Source organism: Scleropages formosus, chromosome 7, assembly GCF_900964775.1.
Source record: "Scleropages formosus chromosome 7, fSclFor1.1, whole genome shotgun sequence".
NCBI classification, from domain to species: Eukaryota; Metazoa; Chordata; class Actinopteri; order Osteoglossiformes; family Osteoglossidae; genus Scleropages; species Scleropages formosus.
In genome coordinates this window covers 24,088,938-24,109,613 of record NC_041812.1, presented here as the reverse complement: position 1 = coordinate 24,109,613, position 20,676 = coordinate 24,088,938, and the positions used below count along the sequence as shown (strand labels likewise).

The window sequence follows — 20,676 nt, the reverse complement described above, 5'->3', positions numbered from 1 at the left end:
ACGAATGTCCGACTTACTGTACGTACAACCCGCAGTTACGAACCACCTCCTTACTGACCGGAAGTTAATTTTTTTTGTCACTCTTAAGTAACAATCAAATAACTTCATATTTAAGCCTATTACGTTCAAAATTTGAGTTGCATACAATGGTTTGTAATAACAAACGATCGCTACTTTGCAACCGCGTCAAAACATTGTGTCTACAGTTGATCGTCTGCTTGTGGGCACGTGAGCCCGAAGTAGGAAGAAGGCTTCCTTCTTCTCAGTAGGACCCTGTTGCTGTTAACAGTGACTCGTGTGTTACTGTATTTGGCTTTAATTTTTTTTTTTGTTTTTACCCTCCTGGCCATGGCATCAAAGTGTAAATGTGATGCAAGTGATGGTGATGCACCCAAGAAAAGGAAAACAATCATGATTGAAACTAAAGTGGAAGTGAAGTGATCGGAAAAAAGGTGAAATGCCAACAAACATTGTAAAAGCACACAAAGTTTCTTTAATGTTTTGCATGGATACTCTCTCTCTCTCTCTCTCTCTCTCTCTCTCTCTCTCTCTCTCTCTCTCTCTCTCTCTCTCTCTCTCTCCTCCCTTTCATAAATACTGTAATTGTCACAACCACGCCCCGCATCTCAACCAGCAGTTTCAGTTGGAGCACTCGCTTATAAAAGACGCTTCTCATCCTCTTTTTAGGTGTGGAATCTCACTCCTCACTGTGTTCTCAAACCTACCTCGCTTTGCTCTTCTAAGTCTTGTCCCTCATCGTTCCCCAGTCCTGTCCCCGTCTCTTTAACGACCACCGGCCTTGTCTCCCACCACGATTTCAGATCCTCGCCTCTGTTCAGTTTGCCGATCAACCAACCATTTACCCATCCCCGACCACAAGAACACGTCTAATCCTTTGACTCTGAATAAACGGTGCTGCACTTGGGTCCAGCCTCCTTCGTGTCCTCTGTTCATCATTACAGTAGTAACATTTCTCTCTATATCTCTCTCTATTATAAACTGTAATTACATTTATCATTAGCATTACATTGTATTATTACTGTATTATGTTAAAGATGTTTGTGTATCCGGAAGTGTTTTTTAATGTTTTTTTTTAATGCATACAAAGATACACGATATACTATATACCAAGACAAACATTTGACAAAATGACGGTAGATACGCACCATACCTAAGTGTTCCGGCTTGCGAACAAATCTGGCTTAAAGGTGGACTGAGGATATCGAACTAGTTCGTAACCCGGGGACTGCCTGTACATTGACAGCTACCATGTTCCTCCTTACTTAATTCAATGTGCAACAAGAAAATGGTTTTCAGTGTGATTTAACTAATACATTTACTGTATTTGTACTTACTACAGTGTATATGACCACTAGTTTCTACCACTGTTGAATGTGTAAAATCACAAAATTGTTCATATAGTTGAGGTGTTTACAAACATGACAATGCAGACATAATTTTGAGGAAGTTGCACTTTTGTAAAAAATAAAGCTTTATTGTAATCTACCAAGCTTTTTATACATTTAAAGGAAACAAAAGATGAAAAATTGATGTTAAATGTTTTAGAAATTAGACTGCACTTCATATTTGTCACTTACAGCATGCCACAAACAGTAAAACCTATGTGTCACACTAATGCAACTGGTTCATTAAGATTCTGGGACAGTTATACTACTAGTGGAGTAGTAAAGTTTGTAGTGAGATGCACCTGAATGCCTGTCTGTCCTCCACCCCGCTAACAGCAAACCAGCTTGTGTCCATTTACTCCTTCGGCTTTATTATGACCCATGCTGAGCTGCTCTGCCCAAAACCGTGAAGCAGAGGACCGTTTGCGACCCATTTGGTCAAACCGAAATTGGCTGGTTTTCACAGAAGGACGGCGTCGGCAACGTGTAGCTGCACAGGTCGTGGAAGATGTGTGCTATCTGCTCGTGGTCCTCTGCCGTTTCTAGGCTCCCGCCAGCGTATAGGAAGCGCCGGGTGGTGACAGTGTCCACTAAGTGCTGGCAGCTCATGGAAGTGATCTGCACAAGTGCAAGAAACACCCACACACAGTTGGGTTACACACTCAGTACTGAGGCTGGGCCCTTTCAGCACTTTTGACACACACTCACTAAGAAGATAGAAATACTCAACAGCATGCACTTTTTGGGTGTCACCAGTGTATAGAGAGTAACTGATTTTCAACATTTTCTTTACTCATTGGAGCTCCAGACCTTTGCACCCAAGGTTTCCTCCTCCTCTTACCTGGACGATTATTAATTTGCTTTTAGCGCTGCCGATGTCATGGAAGTCCTCTCCAAAGCACAGGGTGACAGTGGGGTCTGGAGCTGGGTGCTGACCCTCCTGGAACATCTGTAGAGCTGAACATAAAGAGGGGCAAAAGAAGTTAAGGCTTAATGGCCAGGATGTATCAGCTTAGTGTGTCCCTGTTCCACAGTGCTGTGGCGGCAGCCCCCCTTTACCTTGTAGAAACCTGCTGGTGTTGAAGATCTTGACAACGGCATCCCTGTCCAGCTTGCAAGTGGCCGTACCGCACTGGGAGCCCAGGCCACTCCAGAAGATGCGGCTCTGACACAGCCTCTTGATGAAGATGCCTTCCCGGTTGGATCGCAGCAGCACGCCGCGCTCCAGGTGACCAAAGAGCTTCCTGGTGATCTGGCGCTGGCGCTCATTCTCAATCACCTCCACGGGCGGGAAGCTGATGTTCTGCAGGGTGTTGGGATTCAACAGCCTCTCGCTGAGCCCAGATGGTGGCAGCGGCGCAATCCGACATCCATCAGAGTGGGTCGACATGGCGGTGGCCACCAGCTTCCCTCCGTAGAAGAAGGCGATCATCATGGACGAGTTGGCTGCGGGATGCAATTACAGCTAATTGGTCTGCAAGCTGCATAAGCACTTGATGTAGCTCTACTGCAGACATTGGGGGTGTGCCGGTCAGGGTCGGCCTGTCACAGCTCATACTGGACGCACACGGGCTTTTTTTTGTGCATAACAAGGGAATGAAAATGTGAATGTACCTGCATCCAAATGACCTGGCAGTGAGGGAACATGACGGATGTCTGCTGGTGAGGAAACCTGAGCACCTGGGCCTGCTGTGAACAACAAAATTTTTTTAAATCTAGACATATTTTCAAAACATAATCACTGTTACTTACTTAAATTGATTCTGTCAAATTTCTCGTTTTAAGCCCTTAGCAGGATTCTTAAGACTCGCTATGAACTGAGTGTGACATTTTCTGCACAGCGTTAGAGAAGCAGAAGAGAAAGAGCTCAGGTGATGAGCTAGTGCTGAAGTCAACAAAGTGGCATTTCAGCCCTGGACACACATTTCATACCACATGTGTGCCTCCTACTTCTGCTCTTGGTTTTTATTTCCCTTGTTTAGCTAAATCTTGTTACAAGTGAAATATTTGTGATACGAATAATTACAGAACTACAGCAGACTGCTGTTAATACCTATAATGCTCATGTGTGCAGACAATCAGATGTGTGTGGGTATGTGTATTTATAATGTTTGTATAAAAATATAGGTAGCTGGTACATGTAGAAAAGACAGTATATATTTTCTTACAGAACGGAGTATCTTGTGACCACCTGTCCTTGCTGGGCTGGATGCTGAAGCAGTCTCCAGGGGGTGAGTGGCTCCCCTTGCTGTCTCCAATGTCTTCATTTGATGGCTGAATTAGACAGATTAGACAGTCACTGCTTTAACATTTTGCAAGTGTCTGCACATTTTACACCTTATGCTGGTTTATTGCCTTTGTAGACACTAGTACACCTAACCTTGATGAAATGAACGGAATTCTTTGACAACAGCAGGTTTAGCTATGAAATGGTCAGACCCAGTTTTTGTGGAATTCAGTCGATTATAATACTTAAAATGTGATGAATGTGAGGAGCACTGAGACACACCACTGGTGAACCCGTGGTGCTCAGGTCCTCAATGGATGCTCCGGTGGGGCCATGACACTGAGGGATGCTGGAGAGGAGTGTGTCAGAGCTCACCTCCTGAAAGAGGTCCTGAAGCTGTTCTGAGCTGCACTCCATGGGTGTGGCCTTGCTGCTGTCATCTCCACTGAGTTCCACCATCGTGCCCCTGCCTGGGGGTGTGTTCACACAGGAAGTATTTGCTGTGGTTAACTTTACAAGTGAGCATGTTGTTTTACCACATTTAAATTCCCCTCAATGCCCATTGTTGCAATAATCCTTTTTCTTATAAAATTTATAGTTCTGCTTTTTAAATTTCTGATACCTTATGACTGATTACAACAGTATTAAAATGACAAGAAAGTAAAATTTCTTCACTCCGCACTAAATGTGTGGCAGTATTAATATTATCCCCATATTGATAAATAATGCACTCACGTTTTTGTTCCTCTTCCGAAATGATTCTGTAGACCTTGTAGGGCTCGGATATGTCCAGCTGCGAGCGGTCTGAGACCTCCTCAAAGTCGGGGCTCTTGTTTAAAGCACAGCGGAGCCTCGTCTTCCATGTGGCAGGTTCTGCTTTGTCCCCCTCTTTAAACTTTCCTTTGAACATGGCCCAGGCCTGGGGAGACAGTGTAACACCAGTGTGGCGCTTCATCCCAGGAAGCATCGACGCCGTCCCTTTACAGGACAAACTCATGGGTGCACAGGCTGAGCGTAGCTTCACGCTGACAGGTACCACATAGAGGTCGTACGCAGTATCGACAAACGGTGTCTGTACGTTGCAGGTGCAGTTGTACCAAACAAACCATAGTCAAATCTTATGTCAGTCCATCCCCTGTGTGTGATGCTTCAGAGAATAAACCTTCTCCTTGAAGCTATTTGGCTAAGAGAAATTCAGTTGCAGTTATTCACACAAATATTTGGTGCAAAGCTGCGCAAAGTGGGGTTCTTAAAAACTGAATATCAGTTCTGCGTTACAGCCCTGAAAATATTTCACACAGTTTTGAAGGATGTATGTTTATAATAATACAAATGTAAAAGTAAGACTGAAAATGTTTCAGTGGAATCACCAGCAATGTTGAAGTAGAGCATTATATAGACGTGCGTAAAGAGTAATTGAGGTTCGTTTTTTGTACTTGCTGGAGTATAAAAGTGTAAAACTCCGTATAAAAGTGTTGATGCACACAGTGTCTTACTTTGAAGATGGAAGCATCCACCTCCTGGTTGTAGTCCTGCTTTCCTGCATGTTTCCATGGTATCCTGAACATGGTGTGGCCCTCGTCCTCCCACTGCAGACCCGGGTACAACCCGCTGTGGATCTGCTCGATGAGCCACTGCCGCAGCCTCCGTCCACTGCCCGCTGTCATCTGGACAGGTTTCTGTACTTTGAACAAACACATTTCTTTCCTTCTCTTGCTGTAGTAGATGCACAGCCCTTCTCAAGCAGTCTTGACAGCATTTACTGCTGTACTTTACCACTTTTCCATGTCTCCAGTCATTGCTCACTAAATGCTGCAACTTACACAATTCTCTCTTCTTTTAGTGTATTAACACTCTTGTCGAGTCTTGTGTAAATTTGTTTCACCATGTGACATGAACTTTTAAATATTTTCCACATATTTAAATGTATAACATCATCATGCAAGTTATTTACCTTCTTAAAATAGGCTTCTGATGATGGTGTTGTTGAAGGCGATGTAGACGTGGTTCCTACAGTGTGCCGATATCCATTGAAATCATGCGATCCGCTTCTTCCATTCATTTATAGAGGGACCTCTTTCCCTTCAGCCAATTGGTGAACAGAACGTCCGCCTCGCAGTCCAATCAAATGCGGCGGTTTCCTCTAAGCCAGATTCTTTCCGAGAAACGACGCGAAGAATTCCTGAGCGAGTGAAAAACCCTGCGAGAGACGGGCGCTTCGCGATTCCGACCCACTTCTTAAAAATGTATTTATTTTTTGTGATTTTCCTTTCTCTGTGGAAAAAAAACCTGCCACGTATGCGTACAGATAAATGTAGAACGTGTCAAATGGGAACGATATTAGACTTATATTTTAAAAAAAAGTACGTATGAACGTGACCCACGCGCGAGCGGCATGCAGATTGCAGCGCCAGTGTTTCCCGTAGAAACGAGTCCAGTACCGCGTATTTATCTTAGTTTACCTGACGAACCACATCGGTCAGTGTTACAAGTGTTGCACCTTCTTCTATAGGAGCAGCGCTGCCCCTCAAGGAGAGAATCATGGCTTCGCCGGTTTGTTCCTCAGAACAGAAGAACTCCCTTTTTTGCGTTCCGTCACGCAGGCTGAATGAATGAATGAATCAAGTACTTTGTGCTCAGTCCTGACGCCTGAGGGCCGCTTCCGTGGAATATGATTCTACTGAGTGGGAGGCTTCGTAACACTTTACAGGAATTGCTCGTACCTGGGTGGGAGCCACGACGTTGGAAATTGAAAGAAAGGCAAAATAAATACAGAAAATTAAAACGAGGAATAAGCAGTGCCGAAAGGATTTCTGTGCCTGCTGGAGTTTGTGTAAATGTGAAATATGGAGAATCACTGAACTCCAAAAGGAGTATTGAGCAGACCTGTCCATAAATGGAGTTGTCCAGTGTAACTTCCAGCAGGTGACAGTTCAACACCCCCACCGCCCCCCACGTATGTGTATTTAGTGCTGATACTTGGAGAGGTTTTTGTCCCCCTGCTTTAAGGATGTGAGCTCAGTCTCTCTGCAGTGACAAGCCTTCCTACTAGTTTGTACTTCCTAAGTAAACTACAGCTATAATTGTTGTCATTACTGGGCAGCAAGAAATTTATACTAAAGTATATTTCAACTAAAACATGCACGTGTAATTCTCTTAATGAAGCAACATTTTTTTTTTTTTAAAACATGTAGCATTTATTAGCAGTATTTATGCGGGTTTTTTACTGACAATGTAAAATGTTAAATATTTTACACTTACAATTTTAACACTTCATACTACTATATCTATAAAGTTTTTTTTTTTTTTTTTTTTCTTCCTCCCCCTTGTTTAGAGCACTTCAAATTAGGGTTTGTAATTACTCTGTATAAACTGTTATGGCTCTCACATAAATGATACACTTTATAAATCCACAATCAGTAGTCATTGTTACAACATTGCATATTTCATAGACTTGTATGGCTTTCAAGCTGAAACTGACCATCAGTGTGACGTGGAGGGGTTTCGTTCTCCCATTCCTGACACTTTTACATGACCGAAACATACAGGCACATCAGGCGATTGTCACTTTTGGCACCTGAAGTAAAATATAACCATCTGAGTCAGTGGAGAAATTCACATCCCTTTGTTCAACTGTCATCTCCTTCAGGAGGCCTGTTTCTCTTCTCACCTGCAATGTAGGCTAAACCTGTTTGCTGAATAGTGTTTTTAGGCCAGTTTGTGTACAGTGTTCACCTTAGATGTGAAAATACAGTACAAGAAAGACGTGGAAGGGCTATAGGTACGATATGCAGGTTTGGGTGGTTGAAAAAAGCTGTGCGGTATCAAAGTGCCCTGTAAAGCTTCCGCAAGTTGTCTAGGCATGTGCAGGAGACACTTGTGCTTCTCTCCAACTCCAGTTCCCAGCGCAGACATTCTAGAAGGCCCCCAGCTCATCTGTGGCTGCTGGAGCTGTAGGCGTTGTAGGGCAGCGGGTAGATGCTTGTGGCCTGGTTCATCCAGCTGTGGTCACCGTTGCGCTGATGCTCCAACTGCTGCTGCTCTGCATACTGCCTCAGCAGTTCACCTACCTGCTGCTGGTCCTTGAAGGGACTAGGTCTGTAGCTGGTCCGCAACCAGGCGCGGTACTGCGGGAAGAACAACAGGCCTGGTCACGGAGTGTGGTGAGACGGGCTCAGGTACCTACACCTGACATGCTAAACCTATGCGGAAGTTGTAGGAGGGATGGGAGGCAGGTTTGAATCCTTGCCCCTGCTGTAAAACCACTGAGAAAGTGCTAACCCTGAATTGATGCAGTAAGAACTGAATAGTGGGTAAATGGATAAATCATTGCAAGCAGTTATGGCAGAAGTGTCATACTGTATTGGGAATATGGTGTATAGCTGAAACCTGTGCAGCAGCAGGCTGTGCTCTATGCACGTAATTATTGAGCGTCTATCACTATTCGCCGCATTGTTTCAAGCACAGGGATACAAAGGTCTTGATTTTATGTTTTAAGTCTGATACACATGATCTTTGTTTATGATAACTACTGATGACTGTACTGGATGCCATTATTTCCTATGTTTGAACCAAATGAATGGTGTTGCTTCATCCACCCGCCACTCATTTCCTGTGCTGTAATAAAGGCTGTGGATGATTATCAGCTGTGCTCAGGATGATTCTCCCTGTCCAATGTGTGGGATGTTTCACAGCATTCCAGTCCAGGGGAATTCCTTCAGTTTTCTAAGAACAATCAGTCTAGTTTCCAAGAATTCAGTCTGATGCACTGAACCATATCCACCCTCACCTCCTCCTCTGTCTGCCAAGGGTAACTCAGTCACTGGAAGAAAAACAACTAACTTCAAATTTCAAGTAGTGCCCAGCCAGCTGTTTGACACTAAGCTATTCTGAATTGTATGGATAAACTGCACTTTATGATCAAAACAGGTTTTACAGCTATTTCTTGGCATTTGGACAGTTTAAGGAAGAAGCTGTGGAAAACCCCTGTTTCCAGGCTGAGGGCGATCTTGGCTTCTGCATGAGGAATGCTGGGAAATGGTCTCCACCTCCTTCCTCACCTGGGCAAGATGGTATCATGTAGATAAAACCCACTGAGAATAGAGTACATTTAATAAGTGATTGAGGTCAATTAAGTTTGAAAGCACTAGTACATATTCTTTTTTTTACTTGTCCACACATATTCACAAAAAAAAAAAAGCTTCATTTTGATTGTTGAGTCAGAACAGAAGGCCATATGGTTGGCGCACTGCCATTTCCATGTGCACTACTTCTAAATGGATGCGATTGAACAACATTATAGTGCCGGTACACTGATAGTGTCATGTCCATAGAGGGTTTTTGTTACTTAAAGCCACTAAGGTGGTGACTGTGTTACTGTTGTAATTAAATGAAGTGGTTGGAGCAGAACTTGGCATACACACCAGCAGTTGTGATTTACATTCAGCCATTATCAGTAAGCAGGTGGCAGAACAGGTAGTGCTGGTATTCCTGGACTGTGTGTTTGGATCTGGCTCAGTCCGTGTGGAGTTTGCACAGGTCCAGCAGTTACAGATAACGGATTGATGTTATCCAACTGCTTCTCTAAATTGTGCCAACACCCTGCATAGGATACTGTATATATGAATACATGAATACTCAGATACCCTAAATGATTATTCTCGTTGCTGCACTGGTTTTGCAGAGTGACGCAGTAAGCAGGACAAGTAAACTATTAATGTTTTCAGGCCTATAACCCTATGTGCAATTGTGAGAAGTGAGGGTTTTTTTCTCCTGTCTAGTAGATAATAGTTTGCACTGTTGGTGGCCTTTATGCATTTTCCCAAATTGTTTGTGTGGCTAATGGAGGATACATGGATTCTTCTCAAAGTATTACCTCCAGCTGAAGAAACCACACAATCTGCTCAGGCATCACTTTCTAGACTGGGTACTGCAGCAGTGGGGGCACCTTTACTGGGTGCCATTTTCAGTCCGACAGAAACAAGGCTGCTCACTAGCTACCCATGAAAACTTTGTTTACGTAATATATTTGGCATTGTGCATTATACTTTGCGTTGAAGAATTGTCGCTACCGCTTTTCCCCGACGTGCATCCTTGTTGTGCAGATAGTCAGAAGCAATCGGTTGTGGGTGGTTTTTTTTAATTAATTGGTTGAATTGTATTTAGCTTTTCGGGTGCCCTAGCTAACCGCAAAACAATTGTGTGTGTGGTTGTGACTCTGTTGATCAATGAATTGCGTCCGTTTGTTTTGGTTGCCATTGTTGGAGTACTTTTGATTAGGAATGTCAGCTGACAGGAATTAACCTGGTTTAAATAGCAGCTGGTGACCCGCCGCAGGTGGAGCAGCCTCGTGGTGCCAAGACAAGGGAGTCCACCGGCAGCGCGTTCCGTGAAGGATGTTGTGTCTAACAGGTTGACTATCAAAGTTATCTACGGCAACCGAGCTGTGCAACGTTGCCACCAGCGGAGACCTGGACGCTCCCACTGCAACAGCAACCTGGTTTATTCTCACCTGTCAAACCCTCCATCCTGCTTTAATTTCTCCATGGGACTCTGAAACTGCCAGTCTGGTGTGAAAAAGGCTGAATTCCTACCCTCTCACACACCCCTCATCCCTCCAGCAGAGGTGGAGGAAGAGGCCTGCTCATTTTTCCCCGGTGGGAATATTCTGGTTTCTTTCTCCACCTGTATGATCTGTCCTCCTTTGAATGGCATGCTGTCCCTATAACTCTTGTTGTGGTTTGTTCTTAATCACTTTCCCCTCTTGGCTGCTGCTTGGATGACATTGACATCTTGCTCTCCCCTGGGAGAGAGCTTAACGCTCCGTTGACTCTCGTGGGTGACTTGAGCTCTCCTTCTTCTCCTCTGCCTCTCTCAACCAGTGTCGTACTGGGTCCTCGATCTACACCTCCTCCCTCAGCCTGGTCAGAGCCTCCCCTGGATTCAAATACCACTGCTATGCTGCTGATACCCAGCTCTTCCTCTCCTTTCCACGTGGTGCGTCGGACATCTGATCACCACCTTTAACTCAACCTCTCCAAAACAGTGATTCTTCACCTCCCAGATGGTCTGTCCTCCTGTCACGATCTATCGATCAACCTGGACAACTCACTGATTTTGCCTACCTCCTTGGCTGAGTCGGAGTGATGACTGACTCAAGTTTATCTTTCTCTCAGCACACTGAATCCACAACCTAGTCCTGCTGATACAGAATGCTGCTCCACGAGTTGTTTGACTTGATCAGCCGCTTCACTCTTCTATTCCTGCTTGTGCAGAGGTTCTCAGTTCTGGCTCCGTTGTGATGGAATGACCTCTCAAGCTCCTGTACGGTCTAAATGTTCAAGGACCATGACTTTATGATCATAACCAGAAAAGCCTTTACATAGCTGATACTCCTGTTTTGTGCATAAAGTGGGGGGAAAGTTTACTTAATCACATGTATGCAACTGTCTCTCTTTCTCCAAAAAGAATAAATGGAAACTGCTTTTCTCCAAAATGACTCATTTTAAGCTATTTTCAATGATTTATCCACCTACACCACTTAGGTACTTCCCCTGAACTCCTCTATTAACCTTACTCAACGCTCTAGGGAGAAAAGCATGCGCTCAGCTATACAACAGGAGCCTGAAGTAGCATAGCAATAGCAGTACACATATTGATTTACAGGTAACAAAATCCAAACCACCATTACACATCAAATTATATATACGAGAGGTGGTCCATTATTCAAGTGTGACCCACAGTCCTGCTCTATTGCTGCATTTCCCTACTTGAGCCCTGGAACATTCTCTATTGTAATGATCCAACAAATAACTTGCCCTCATGATTAAAAATTTTTCATAACCTTTAAGGTTATAAAAAATTTTTCATAACCTTTAAGGTTATAGGAGAAGTACACTTCCTGTGTATGGTAGAGATACGCAGTGCACTAACTGACCACATAATTCTTACAGTTGGAGGACACAATTAAGGGAACTGAAACATGAACACACCTAATTGCATAGGTGTAAAGAAGGCTCTGGTCATCCCTACTGTAAGATGTAATTACAGTATGAACCTTACCAAAACATCTATTTAAAACCTACGGGTGCAACAGAAACTGACTAATGCTCATTAAACTGTGTTGTACTACATATTGTAAATTTCTCAGGTATGCTGTCGACAAGTTCCACAGCTCCAGGTAAACTCACCTCCGACAGCAAAGTCATCTGGAATTCCTGCAGCTGCTGCTGGAAGCCCAGATTGGGGCCCACAAAGGAGCGGACAGCCTTGACAGCTGAGAGACACTCCTCCCAGCTGTAGCTGGTGACGGTCATTAGGTAGGCGACGACAACGGTGGTGCTGCGTGACACACCTGCCAGGCTGTGACCACAGCAGAGACAGAGTGAGGACTGTCCCTGTGGCTCAATGAGACCAGTGTAGCTGAATGTGTTCAATCTAACCAGTATCTATACTGACGTTACATGTATGTTGGTTACCACCACTGTGGTTCCTGTCAAAGCGGAATAAAAACTGATATATTACAAAACATGTTTCTCCTGTCATACTGATGCTTTTCTCAGCTATTACTTTTGAGAGTCGGTGACACCCCTTCACTCTGCCTTAAAGATTATGGGCGAAAAGCACTGTCAGTGCACTCAGCAATTCTGATACAGAGGTACACACCTGGGACCTTTGACAGTTGTTACATGATTCATTACAGTTTTTGAGTAAATGTGGCAATTTAGGTCAGGCTCCACAGCACCTATACTACATCAGGTGTGTGCACTTTTAAGGGGGGGGGGAAATGCCTATTTTAACTTCTTCACAACAGGAATTCACCAAACAAATCAAATCTTTAGTATATGCAGTTAACTTCAGCAGTATGTCGCTATGTGCTCGCTCGCTCACCAGTGCACCAGGCAGGCACCCCCACTGAGACGGCACTCATGAATGAAGCGAATGCACTCTTTGAAATGCTGTAACCTGCAGGAGGATGGAAACACTCAGTCACAAGTGCATCAGCATTAATTCAAGATACATTGTTTTGAATATAGTTCAGTGGATGACATTGAAGTAATTCACTTGTTTTGTGCCCTATACATACAGTAAGTATACAGCATTTAAAAGTTAGTTACTTGTCAGTGATTAAAAGGGATAATACTACAGATTATAAATTTAAAAAAAAAAAAAAAATACTATATGCAGTACTTCCAAAATGTTTAAGACTGAAGGGAAACAGAAGGTTCAGAGATGCATCATTGGGAAACATTTTTCATATATTGCACAAGAAGGGCATACGGTGAAGAGAATTACTAACAGACTGCTGTAAAAATAGAACAAATGCCTTTCCTTTTTCCCTGTGATACATCTGCAGATTCACAGAGTGCTACAGGACTTTATATCGCTTCATTAGTAACACAATAATTCTGAACATAAACAGCTGAAGCAAGAAGGCCTACAATAATAAAAATGAAAGGGAAGGAAATTAAAGCGTCATATGTTATTGGGAATCTATAGCAAAACTAAACTGTGGACAATAAGCCCATTGCACATATGAAGTATTTTTGGTAATATGTACACAAAGATGATACGTTTCAACTGACTGACCACTGTGGTAAGAAACTACACACCATTAACCCATATATTAAAAAATGTGATTCTTCCACCACGTCCTTCAAGATCGTCTTAATCAGAATAAATTTATAACTGGATTCACAAGATCCCTATAAAAGGCCAAATCTTTTTAACCTCTCACAATTTCACTAAAGATATTCCATACATCGATTGTACCGTGTAGCTTGAAAATATTAAACAAAGATGTTTCCAGAATCTCAGGAGCTTGGACACTCTTTGTTGATCACACCGATGTTCCCAACGAGAAACACAGAGCTGTCACACTCCTCTCCCAGCTAGTTGAGCAATGTGCTCAAAAGTTCACAGATGCTAAACTAAGATCTTACACATTGTATACAAGTTAATTGTACTTTTGGCCCTTTACCACAACACATCTGTAAAGGGTGTATATGCACACAAAGTATGTCTTAAGTTGTCCCACCTTTACATTTGGGGAGACAAGCTATTTCCTGTTTAAGAGGCTAGACACTGCAAACCATCAAGAACTGCTTGCTAACATCAGCATTTCCTGAAAGAAGGGATGGTGCTCCATTGGAGGTAAATGTGCTGTCAGTTTTATTATTGGACAGCTTCGCACAAGTTCCTCTGTGTGGTTAAACACCGAACAAAGGGGGATTCTTCTCAAACAGTATAAAAAAAAGGAAAGAAAATGTCAATCTAATTAGGACATAAGCTGAGTGATAGTATTGAAATCCACCAAAACTAGCCTATTAAAAGAACTACTCATCTTAATTTCAACAATACACAGTTCTGCAGCAACAACCACATGATTTATAGTACCTTGTGTCCTGATTAATAATGTGATTGCGAACTGATTTATCTCAAAATAAATTGTGTCACATACTCATACTCCTAATTTTAAAGCTTAAAACACTGCCCATTGGGGTGAAAAAAAAATGCAAAAAGCTTCTGATCAAAGGTTTATATCAGAAAACCAGACCTCTGGGAGACAAATACCAGTGGGTGCTCACCACTGCTATAAAAGTAAAATGGAAGCCTATTTTTGCAACAGTCCTAATGCACAATAAGACTTAACTCACAGGTTTTGGTTGGATGAATCTGCTGCTTGGATGCACAGGTAGGTCATGCCCTTTGTGGAGGAAGACGGGGAAAAAGTTATGTAAATGGTTAAGACAAAAATAAAAACACATTCTTATTACTTATGAAAAGAAACCATACAAACACCAATCTAACCAGATACATGTACTGTATATATAACTGCAATATATTTATTTGTAACCATGCTAATAGGGCCCCCCTCCACCACACAGGTTTCCTCGCACAGTTGAAAGATTTGTGCTTTAGGTGAACTGGTATCTAAATTGCCCTTCGTGTGCATATTGATGTGTGTGTTACATTGCTGTAGTGTATTAATGAGAACTAGTGTATTGTATCTGGCATTGTGAGTCACTTTGGATAAAGGATTCCACTGACTACTAGATAATCACTTCAAGTCCCTTTCAAGGAAAGCATCAGCTAAATGAATAAGTTAATTTCTTTGACCACTCAGGTATCAGGAGGTGCACAAAATCCAAATTAGCTGCTTATAAACATGAAGAAATGCCTCATACTTCAAAGTAGGGGTATTCAATGAAACTCCTCATAAATTCAAATTCTTGTAACTTGGAAGTGCACACCTCTGTGGATGCCTAAAACAACGTGCATGTGTACGATTTAAAATTATTCACATTTTCCTCATATTACTTTCCTGCAAACACTTTTTGTCCATTCAATTCCACGTAGGTACAGTGTTAGGCGAGCATAAGGCAGCACACACAAGGCAGAACTGAAAAGTAAGCTTTCTCTCTCTGTCTGTCTCTCTGTGTGTGTGTGTGTGTGTGTGTGTGTGTGTGTGTGTGAGAGAGAGAGAGAGAGAGAGTCACTGACCACTCAGTATCAACGTTAAGATTTCCTTCCCATTTTTACAGAGTATATAGCGCCCCCATGTGGTAGCAGCCAAGTACTACATGTGAAAAAGTGGTTCCAGCATTTATAGGACTGGTTATACTGATTTGTTTATGTGGCTCTTCTTAGTCATCAATGGACCAATAGTTGCGTCAGAATTTCTAAAAGCTGTAACATGAAAGCTTTCATATTTGCACTTCAGTGCAAAACTACACAACTTTTATTCTTTATTTATTAACTTTGCATGAAATCGATGTAACAAAGCATTCGCATCAATGACGAAACTGAGTATGTTAGGTAGTTATGTTTCATGTATATTTATTATGTTGATAGCAAGTAACATACTGCTATTTATGCCAAGTAATACAGCTGGAAAACTGCCTTAAGCGTTTGTCCCTTGCACAAAAGAAACGTCTCTGCATGGTATCAGTGGCATCTGTCATGCCTCAGGTAACTAACGCCTGTTCCCAGAAAAAAGGGGTGTACAACATTCCTCTTTCGCACATTCCCAGATGAACTCATCATGATGCACAGCAGAACACAGAGGGACTACAGGGAGGCTGCTACTGCTGCTGCTCTTGGACCAAGAAGGAGCTCAGAGGACAACAATGCTGCGGGTTTAGTGGGCCCTCCGGCTCCCCCTTCCCCGAGTCTCACTCACCTCCAACACTGGCTTGGCATTGTTGCACACTGACAAGATGTGCGTGATTCCATTCCCAGACAGACTCTCTCTGTTTTCTGAGTCTGTAGATAAAATTAAAGAAAATGTGTGCTTCCAAGTTTGAACAAATAAGTTGATGCCATCATTATTTAAATATCAGCCCCTACAGCTTCACGCAAACATTTGAAATGAATTAAACAGGCACTGGGACAGAAATATATGCCACCCTTACAAAGTCTAAAGAACAGCTGTAAGTATGGATACAATATATTTAAAAAACTTTTTTTTTTCCCTTTTACTTTTTACAGTGGAAATGAACAAACAGAAGTTGGAATAATAGTAACATTAAGAAAATGAAATAATTTTAAGCACTTATCTTTTTCTCAGCACTTACTGGTCACAGGTTTAGTTGCAGGTTTTGGCTGCCAAATACTGAATTTTAGGATAACCAAACTTGGCTATACATCATGGTAAATACTTTTATTAATTAGGAAATCGGCACTTCCACTTAAGGGCCAGTGGTAACTGAGAAATTCAGATATAAAAACTGTATCTGTGCCTCCCACAGAAGGCAGTCTCCAGACTAAACGCAATGGCCCTCGTCTATTTTGAGCTGTTGAGCAGAACTTGTACCGTGCTGTATGACTATCATCTGAAGAGACAGGCCCTGAACAAACCCATATGTGAGCGAAAACCTGCCAAACACTGAAGGGATGCCAAAGATTGCATTTCACACTCTAAGTACAAGTGCATTTTTGCCCCTTGAGCAAATGTAAAATCCAAAGGAGCTTACACTCTACTAAATAATGAGCATTGTTACATGGAAAATGTTTTGTTTGTTGTTCAACAAGAGCTGAGTGTTCTTCCTTTGAAAACAAAAGGAGAAAAGAGCACAGTTGTGCGAGAGACTCGGTCGCTGCACCGAGTGTCTGACAGCAGTATTTTTCCCCCCGGAGCTGCATCCGTTACAGACATTTGTTCTTAAAACATTTTCCTCAATACAATCTTCCTGGTTATTCTCACCAACACACCTGCACAATCTGAGATGCGCTCTTATTTCTCCAAAGTGGAGAGCAGATGCACGTTAAAAAGAGAGCTAAAAAAGAACCTTTATTCAAGGACATAAGGAACTGTATAATTATAGAAATGTAGATTTAAGAAGTCAAATTGGATGGAGGCAGAAAATTACTGGAACTTTTACATTATGCATTAATAAACAGGCAAAACTGAGAAATACAATGCTCCTTATCATGATGCTGTCCTCTATGAGGCTAAATAATATAGATAATGACCAGATATCAGAGTTAAGCTTTGAGGAAGTGAACTCCTGGTGTTAAAGACGACTTTCTACCGCTGCCCTTAGATTGCAACGCCTGTCTTTCGGTGACAGGACCTTTACACAATTCCTCACGACCCTTCAGCACTTTGATGCCAAAGCAAAAAGACACACCGTGGGACAGGTTGCTGAGAGAGAAGGCGCAAAGGCTCTGGTTTGCATTAGGTAATTATTATAATAATAACGGCTTTAGGGCAGCTTGTGCGTGTAGGATGCCAGCACAGCTGGGAGAGCAGACACATTACTCACATCTGTCACAACCTGGCAGCAGTTCCATAATTTACTCACTTTTGAGAGCCCAGTATCCTTGTACGCTGACGTTTCCATGTTTCGTCAACTACTCCCACGTAAGCGATGTGCTATGTCATTTCTGGACAACTGCTGACGGCCATAACACTAAAACACCCAAAAGTGTCACCGTGAATTGCCTGCGTTTCCTATAAAGGAGCAGCGCATGAGGATGTATTCGGATAACGTTTTACGCAGCTACGGGTGTGATGAACTTTGATTCATATGGTGTAAAGAAAAACTGACTGCACCTAAGAATCATGCATCTGCATCTAAGTCTCTCTACCTGCTAATGTAATAAACACATTGTATTTTCTACCAGACGTGCGTCGCTTTGGAGAAAAGCGTCTGCTAAATGAATACATGTAAATGTGCTGGGGGAACCTTCATCTCTCACATTACAGTAAAAAGTCACCAAGGTCCCTGGAAAGTGACGAGGACCAAGTGAGCAAGTGACACGTCACGTGTGTGGGAAAGGCTCCTCGAACCCTCCACCACATTCAACAGAAAGGGTTTCGCTTACCTCTTATATTTCCCAGATACAAACCAGGAACAACCTGGGGGGGGGGGGGAGAGAACACAGGACACACACTTATTGCACAGGATCTGCAGACTGTATGAGAAGAGGGGGGCGGGGAAGAGACACAGAGACACAGAAAAAGATCTTGGCTCTTTAAATAGGACGCGTCTCCGCGCAGCAATTTAATACGTTACAGAATAAAGACGAAAATAGAAAAGCAAACAGGGGGACGAGAGGGGAGCCTGCGTTGCGAAGACTGAGTTAAGATGGGTAAAGGTGGTGTAAAAAGTGACGCTAAGTCTAAGTAGGTTGTAAAGACGGTGCGAAAGGCACCTGTGGAAGCGCAGTGAGAAATACCACGGTAAGTAAAGGGAACGAGCAAAGTGTAGAAGGAAGCGGACGATCCGAACACCTGAGTGAGGAACATACATTCACTCCGCCTCTCTCTCTCTCTCTCTCTCTCTCTCTCACTCACTCACACTCACACACCTAGGAACTGCTGGTCTTCCCGTGATCTGAAATATTTCAGTGAACAACTGTTAAAACAGGGAAAAAAAACAGCCACCGCGCTGACAGAGAGAAATTATGTCCCTGTGTGTCTCGCGCCTAGTAGTACTACAAACAAACGTGTCCCGCCATCGACACCCGACTGCACGTCACATCTGTCGCTCTCGTTACTCTTATGTAATTCTTACATGTTTATACTTGCCTTGTTCATTCCATTCCCCATGTTTGCGGAGAAAAACCGCGGCGCTCTCCGTGCGTTATAAGACGAGAACCACACTCAAGGAGCTGAGACTGAGTCTGACGAGCCTGACTCAAAACCGCGCTCACGGCTCTGCGTGTGTCACGCGCGTTCCCGCGAGCGGCTATGTTAGTGTAGACGCGCTCGTTAACCATCAGACGGGAGGCCCATCAGCGCCATGACAGCCATTCAGTGCGCGTTTAATTTATTTTATTTATTTATTTATTTTATTTTTTTTTTTTGTGCGCGCGCGTGTGTATGTGTGCGAACGACCTCCAGTGGCCCGTGGAACCTCTTCCGGCTTGTTTTCCCTCCCCCCAAACAATGGCAGCGGAAGGGATGCCTCGAGCCGCGGCGCAGCCACGCGCTGGGTGACATCACAACGTAGAGGGAAAATAATCCGCGCGCGCCCAGTACGTGCAACTGCTGCTCTTAAAGGCAGGCAGTTAAAGTGTGGGCCGAGCGATAACTCGACGTGTCCTGACACCTATTCTCCTTGCATGTTATTTCTTAGACTTTCCCGAAACCTCCAGAGGATAATGCAATATTTGAGAGAGCGTTGCCAAACGTACATGTTTGTTCTGAAGCTTCTTCCCTCAGTATGCGTTTTGGAAGCGCACACACACTGACAGGGACAGGTCTGCTGACTGAGGCGCTCCTGAAAGCCCAGAGCATCTGTGTTTGCGGGCAGCTGGTTAAGGAGACCGCGCGCAGTCTCGGCCAGCCTTCGCCGCATCGTAGAGGCGCCGCCACGCCTGACGGTGCCCAAAGGGGCATGTGTGCTTTGAGCCTCCGGGCCTCTCCGTGCCACTCCGTGCCTCTCCAACCTGCACCCGTGCGCAGGGGCACGAGAATGAGAAGAAAACTAATTTCTGCAGCTGTTCCGAGGTCCAGGTTGCTGCTGGTGTTGCCTCAGCATCCACCTGTGTGTCTTTATCAGCGAGCTTCACGCTGCAGCCAGCCCCTTCCCTTCCTCCTTGCACTTATAGGTTCAAAACACAGTGGTGATTTTCCTCAGCTCGCTCCTGGCTACGTGGAACAAACGAGCGCTTCTGCGCAGGGCAACGACTGCTTGGCCCCTTCTAAACGGTGCCGACTGTCATTTCTTTAGAGAATCACAGAGCGCCCCCCCCCCCCCATCTTGGCTGCAAACTGTGAGCGAGACCCTGCTTGTAACCCATTTTGCTCATAACTCCAAATCTACTTTCACCTGTAAGGCACAATCAGTAGAAGTTTAATAACAGACATCTCTTAATTTATTTACAGCTTGGCTTATATAAAAATCTTACACAAACTAAAAGTGGGAATCAGATTCTCTGTGCACATAATGTACATCCAACAACAAAATGCTTAGGAAATGGTCATTACATGTATGCTGGTCCAGGACACACAGGTGAGGGGGGGGAAAAAAAAAAAATCTGGACATTTTGAAATATTTTATTTTTGTCTGAAATTACAGCAATATATCCATAAATACCTAATTACTACGTTCAACAAAGAATATATTACATTACGATTAAATTCAAACAAGTACAATTAAAAACAATAATTCACAGCATCTGAACACCATTAAAAGAAGGGTGCGTGTTAAGTGTGACGTGGTGTCAGTGATGCCAGTGGTGTCGGGAGAAGGTTAACCACTGGCTGGTTCACCTGGGAGAAGCAGTGCACAAATTGCCGCAGTCAGGAATCGGAGCACTGCTTTGGAGCGTAAACACTGCGCTCTCAGTATATTTCAAGAGCTACTTTGTTTACCTTTCAGTGGCAACACAGTTTGACCAGTTTTGCCACAGTTAGTGCGATGAACGTAAAACAAATGACAACTGCACTTGATACCAGAAGGTTCAAGTGTTCAGTGTTGGGGGAACATCGTACATTTTCCCATTTGTGTTCAAACACTTTACAACACAGGCACTGCAGAGAGCAGCTGTTGGAGGCCCCACAGATCTCACCTTGTGGAAGTTCTCAGAGAG

General features: G+C 43.5%; 2 protein-coding genes and 1 long non-coding RNA gene across 7 annotated transcripts in view; 1 reads left to right on the top strand and 2 right to left on the bottom strand.

The window, feature by feature from the left end:
- The window catches only part of LOC108926339 (uncharacterized), a 62,921-nt gene extending 51,069 nt beyond the window's left edge, over positions 1-11,852 (top strand). For both annotated transcript variants that reach the window (XR_001965474.1, XR_001965473.2), the window contains exons 2-3: positions 3,577-3,637; positions 11,783-11,852. This is a non-coding gene — a long non-coding RNA (uncharacterized LOC108926339). The remainder of the gene's footprint in view (positions 1-3,576; positions 3,638-11,782) is intronic.
- On the bottom strand, positions 1,581-5,675 carry LOC108926336 (interferon regulatory factor 8-like). Of its 4 annotated transcripts, none has more exons than XM_018738991.2 (9): positions 5,588-5,675; positions 5,130-5,317; positions 4,369-4,552; positions 4,009-4,103; positions 3,575-3,680; positions 3,021-3,095; positions 2,466-2,852; positions 2,248-2,363; positions 1,581-2,024 (listed from the first exon to the last, which is right to left on the bottom strand). In XM_018738991.2, the coding sequence occupies exons 2-9, from the start codon at positions 5,298-5,300 to the stop codon at positions 1,845-1,847; spliced, it is 1,314 nt and encodes a 437-aa protein (XP_018594507.1). In that variant the 5' UTR covers positions 5,301-5,317; positions 5,588-5,675; the 3' UTR covers positions 1,581-1,844. The 4 variants fall into 4 exon arrangements, with proteins under 4 accessions (XP_018594507.1, XP_018594508.1, XP_018594505.1 ...); XM_018738992.2 differs by having other exon boundaries at positions 5,130-5,312; XM_018738989.2 differs by lacking the exon at positions 5,588-5,675 and having other exon boundaries at positions 5,130-5,516.
- dusp22a (dual specificity phosphatase 22a) lies at positions 6,823-19,044 on the bottom strand. Its single transcript, XM_018738993.2, has 7 exons — positions 18,668-19,044; positions 17,962-17,995; positions 15,815-15,897; positions 14,289-14,338; positions 12,523-12,597; positions 11,823-11,994; positions 6,823-7,760 (listed from the first exon to the last, which is right to left on the bottom strand). The coding sequence occupies exons 1-7, from the start codon at positions 18,686-18,688 to the stop codon at positions 7,566-7,568; spliced, it is 630 nt and encodes a 209-aa protein (XP_018594509.1). The 5' UTR covers positions 18,689-19,044; the 3' UTR covers positions 6,823-7,565.
- Positions 19,045-20,676: the final 1,632 nt, after the last annotated feature.

What these genes read in the sequence shown, in the direction of transcription:
- LOC108926336 (XM_018738989.2), bottom strand. Translation starts at nt 5,333, where the DNA reads ATGTGTTTGTTCAAAGTACAGAAACCTGTCCAGATGACAGCGGGCAGT. An exon ending in TTCAGGACCTCTTTCAGGAG is followed by an intron (nt 3,681 to 4,008) that starts GTGAGCTCTGAC and finishes TGTCTAATTCAG; the next exon opens with CCATCAAATGAAGACATTGG. An exon ending in GTCACAAGATACTCCGTTCT is followed by an intron (nt 3,096 to 3,574) that starts GTAAGAAAATAT and finishes TGTTGTTCACAG; the next exon opens with CAGGCCCAGGTGCTCAGGTT.
- dusp22a (XM_018738993.2), bottom strand. Translation starts at nt 18,688, where the DNA reads ATGGGGAATGGAATGAACAAG. An exon ending in TGGGGAATGGAATGAACAAG is followed by an intron (nt 17,996 to 18,667) that starts GCAAGTATAAAC and finishes CCCCCCCCCCAG; the next exon opens with GTTGTTCCTGGTTTGTATCT. An exon ending in ATGCCAAGCCAGTGTTGGAG is followed by an intron (nt 14,339 to 15,814) that starts GTGAGTGAGACT and finishes TCCTCCACAAAG; the next exon opens with GGCATGACCTACCTGTGCAT.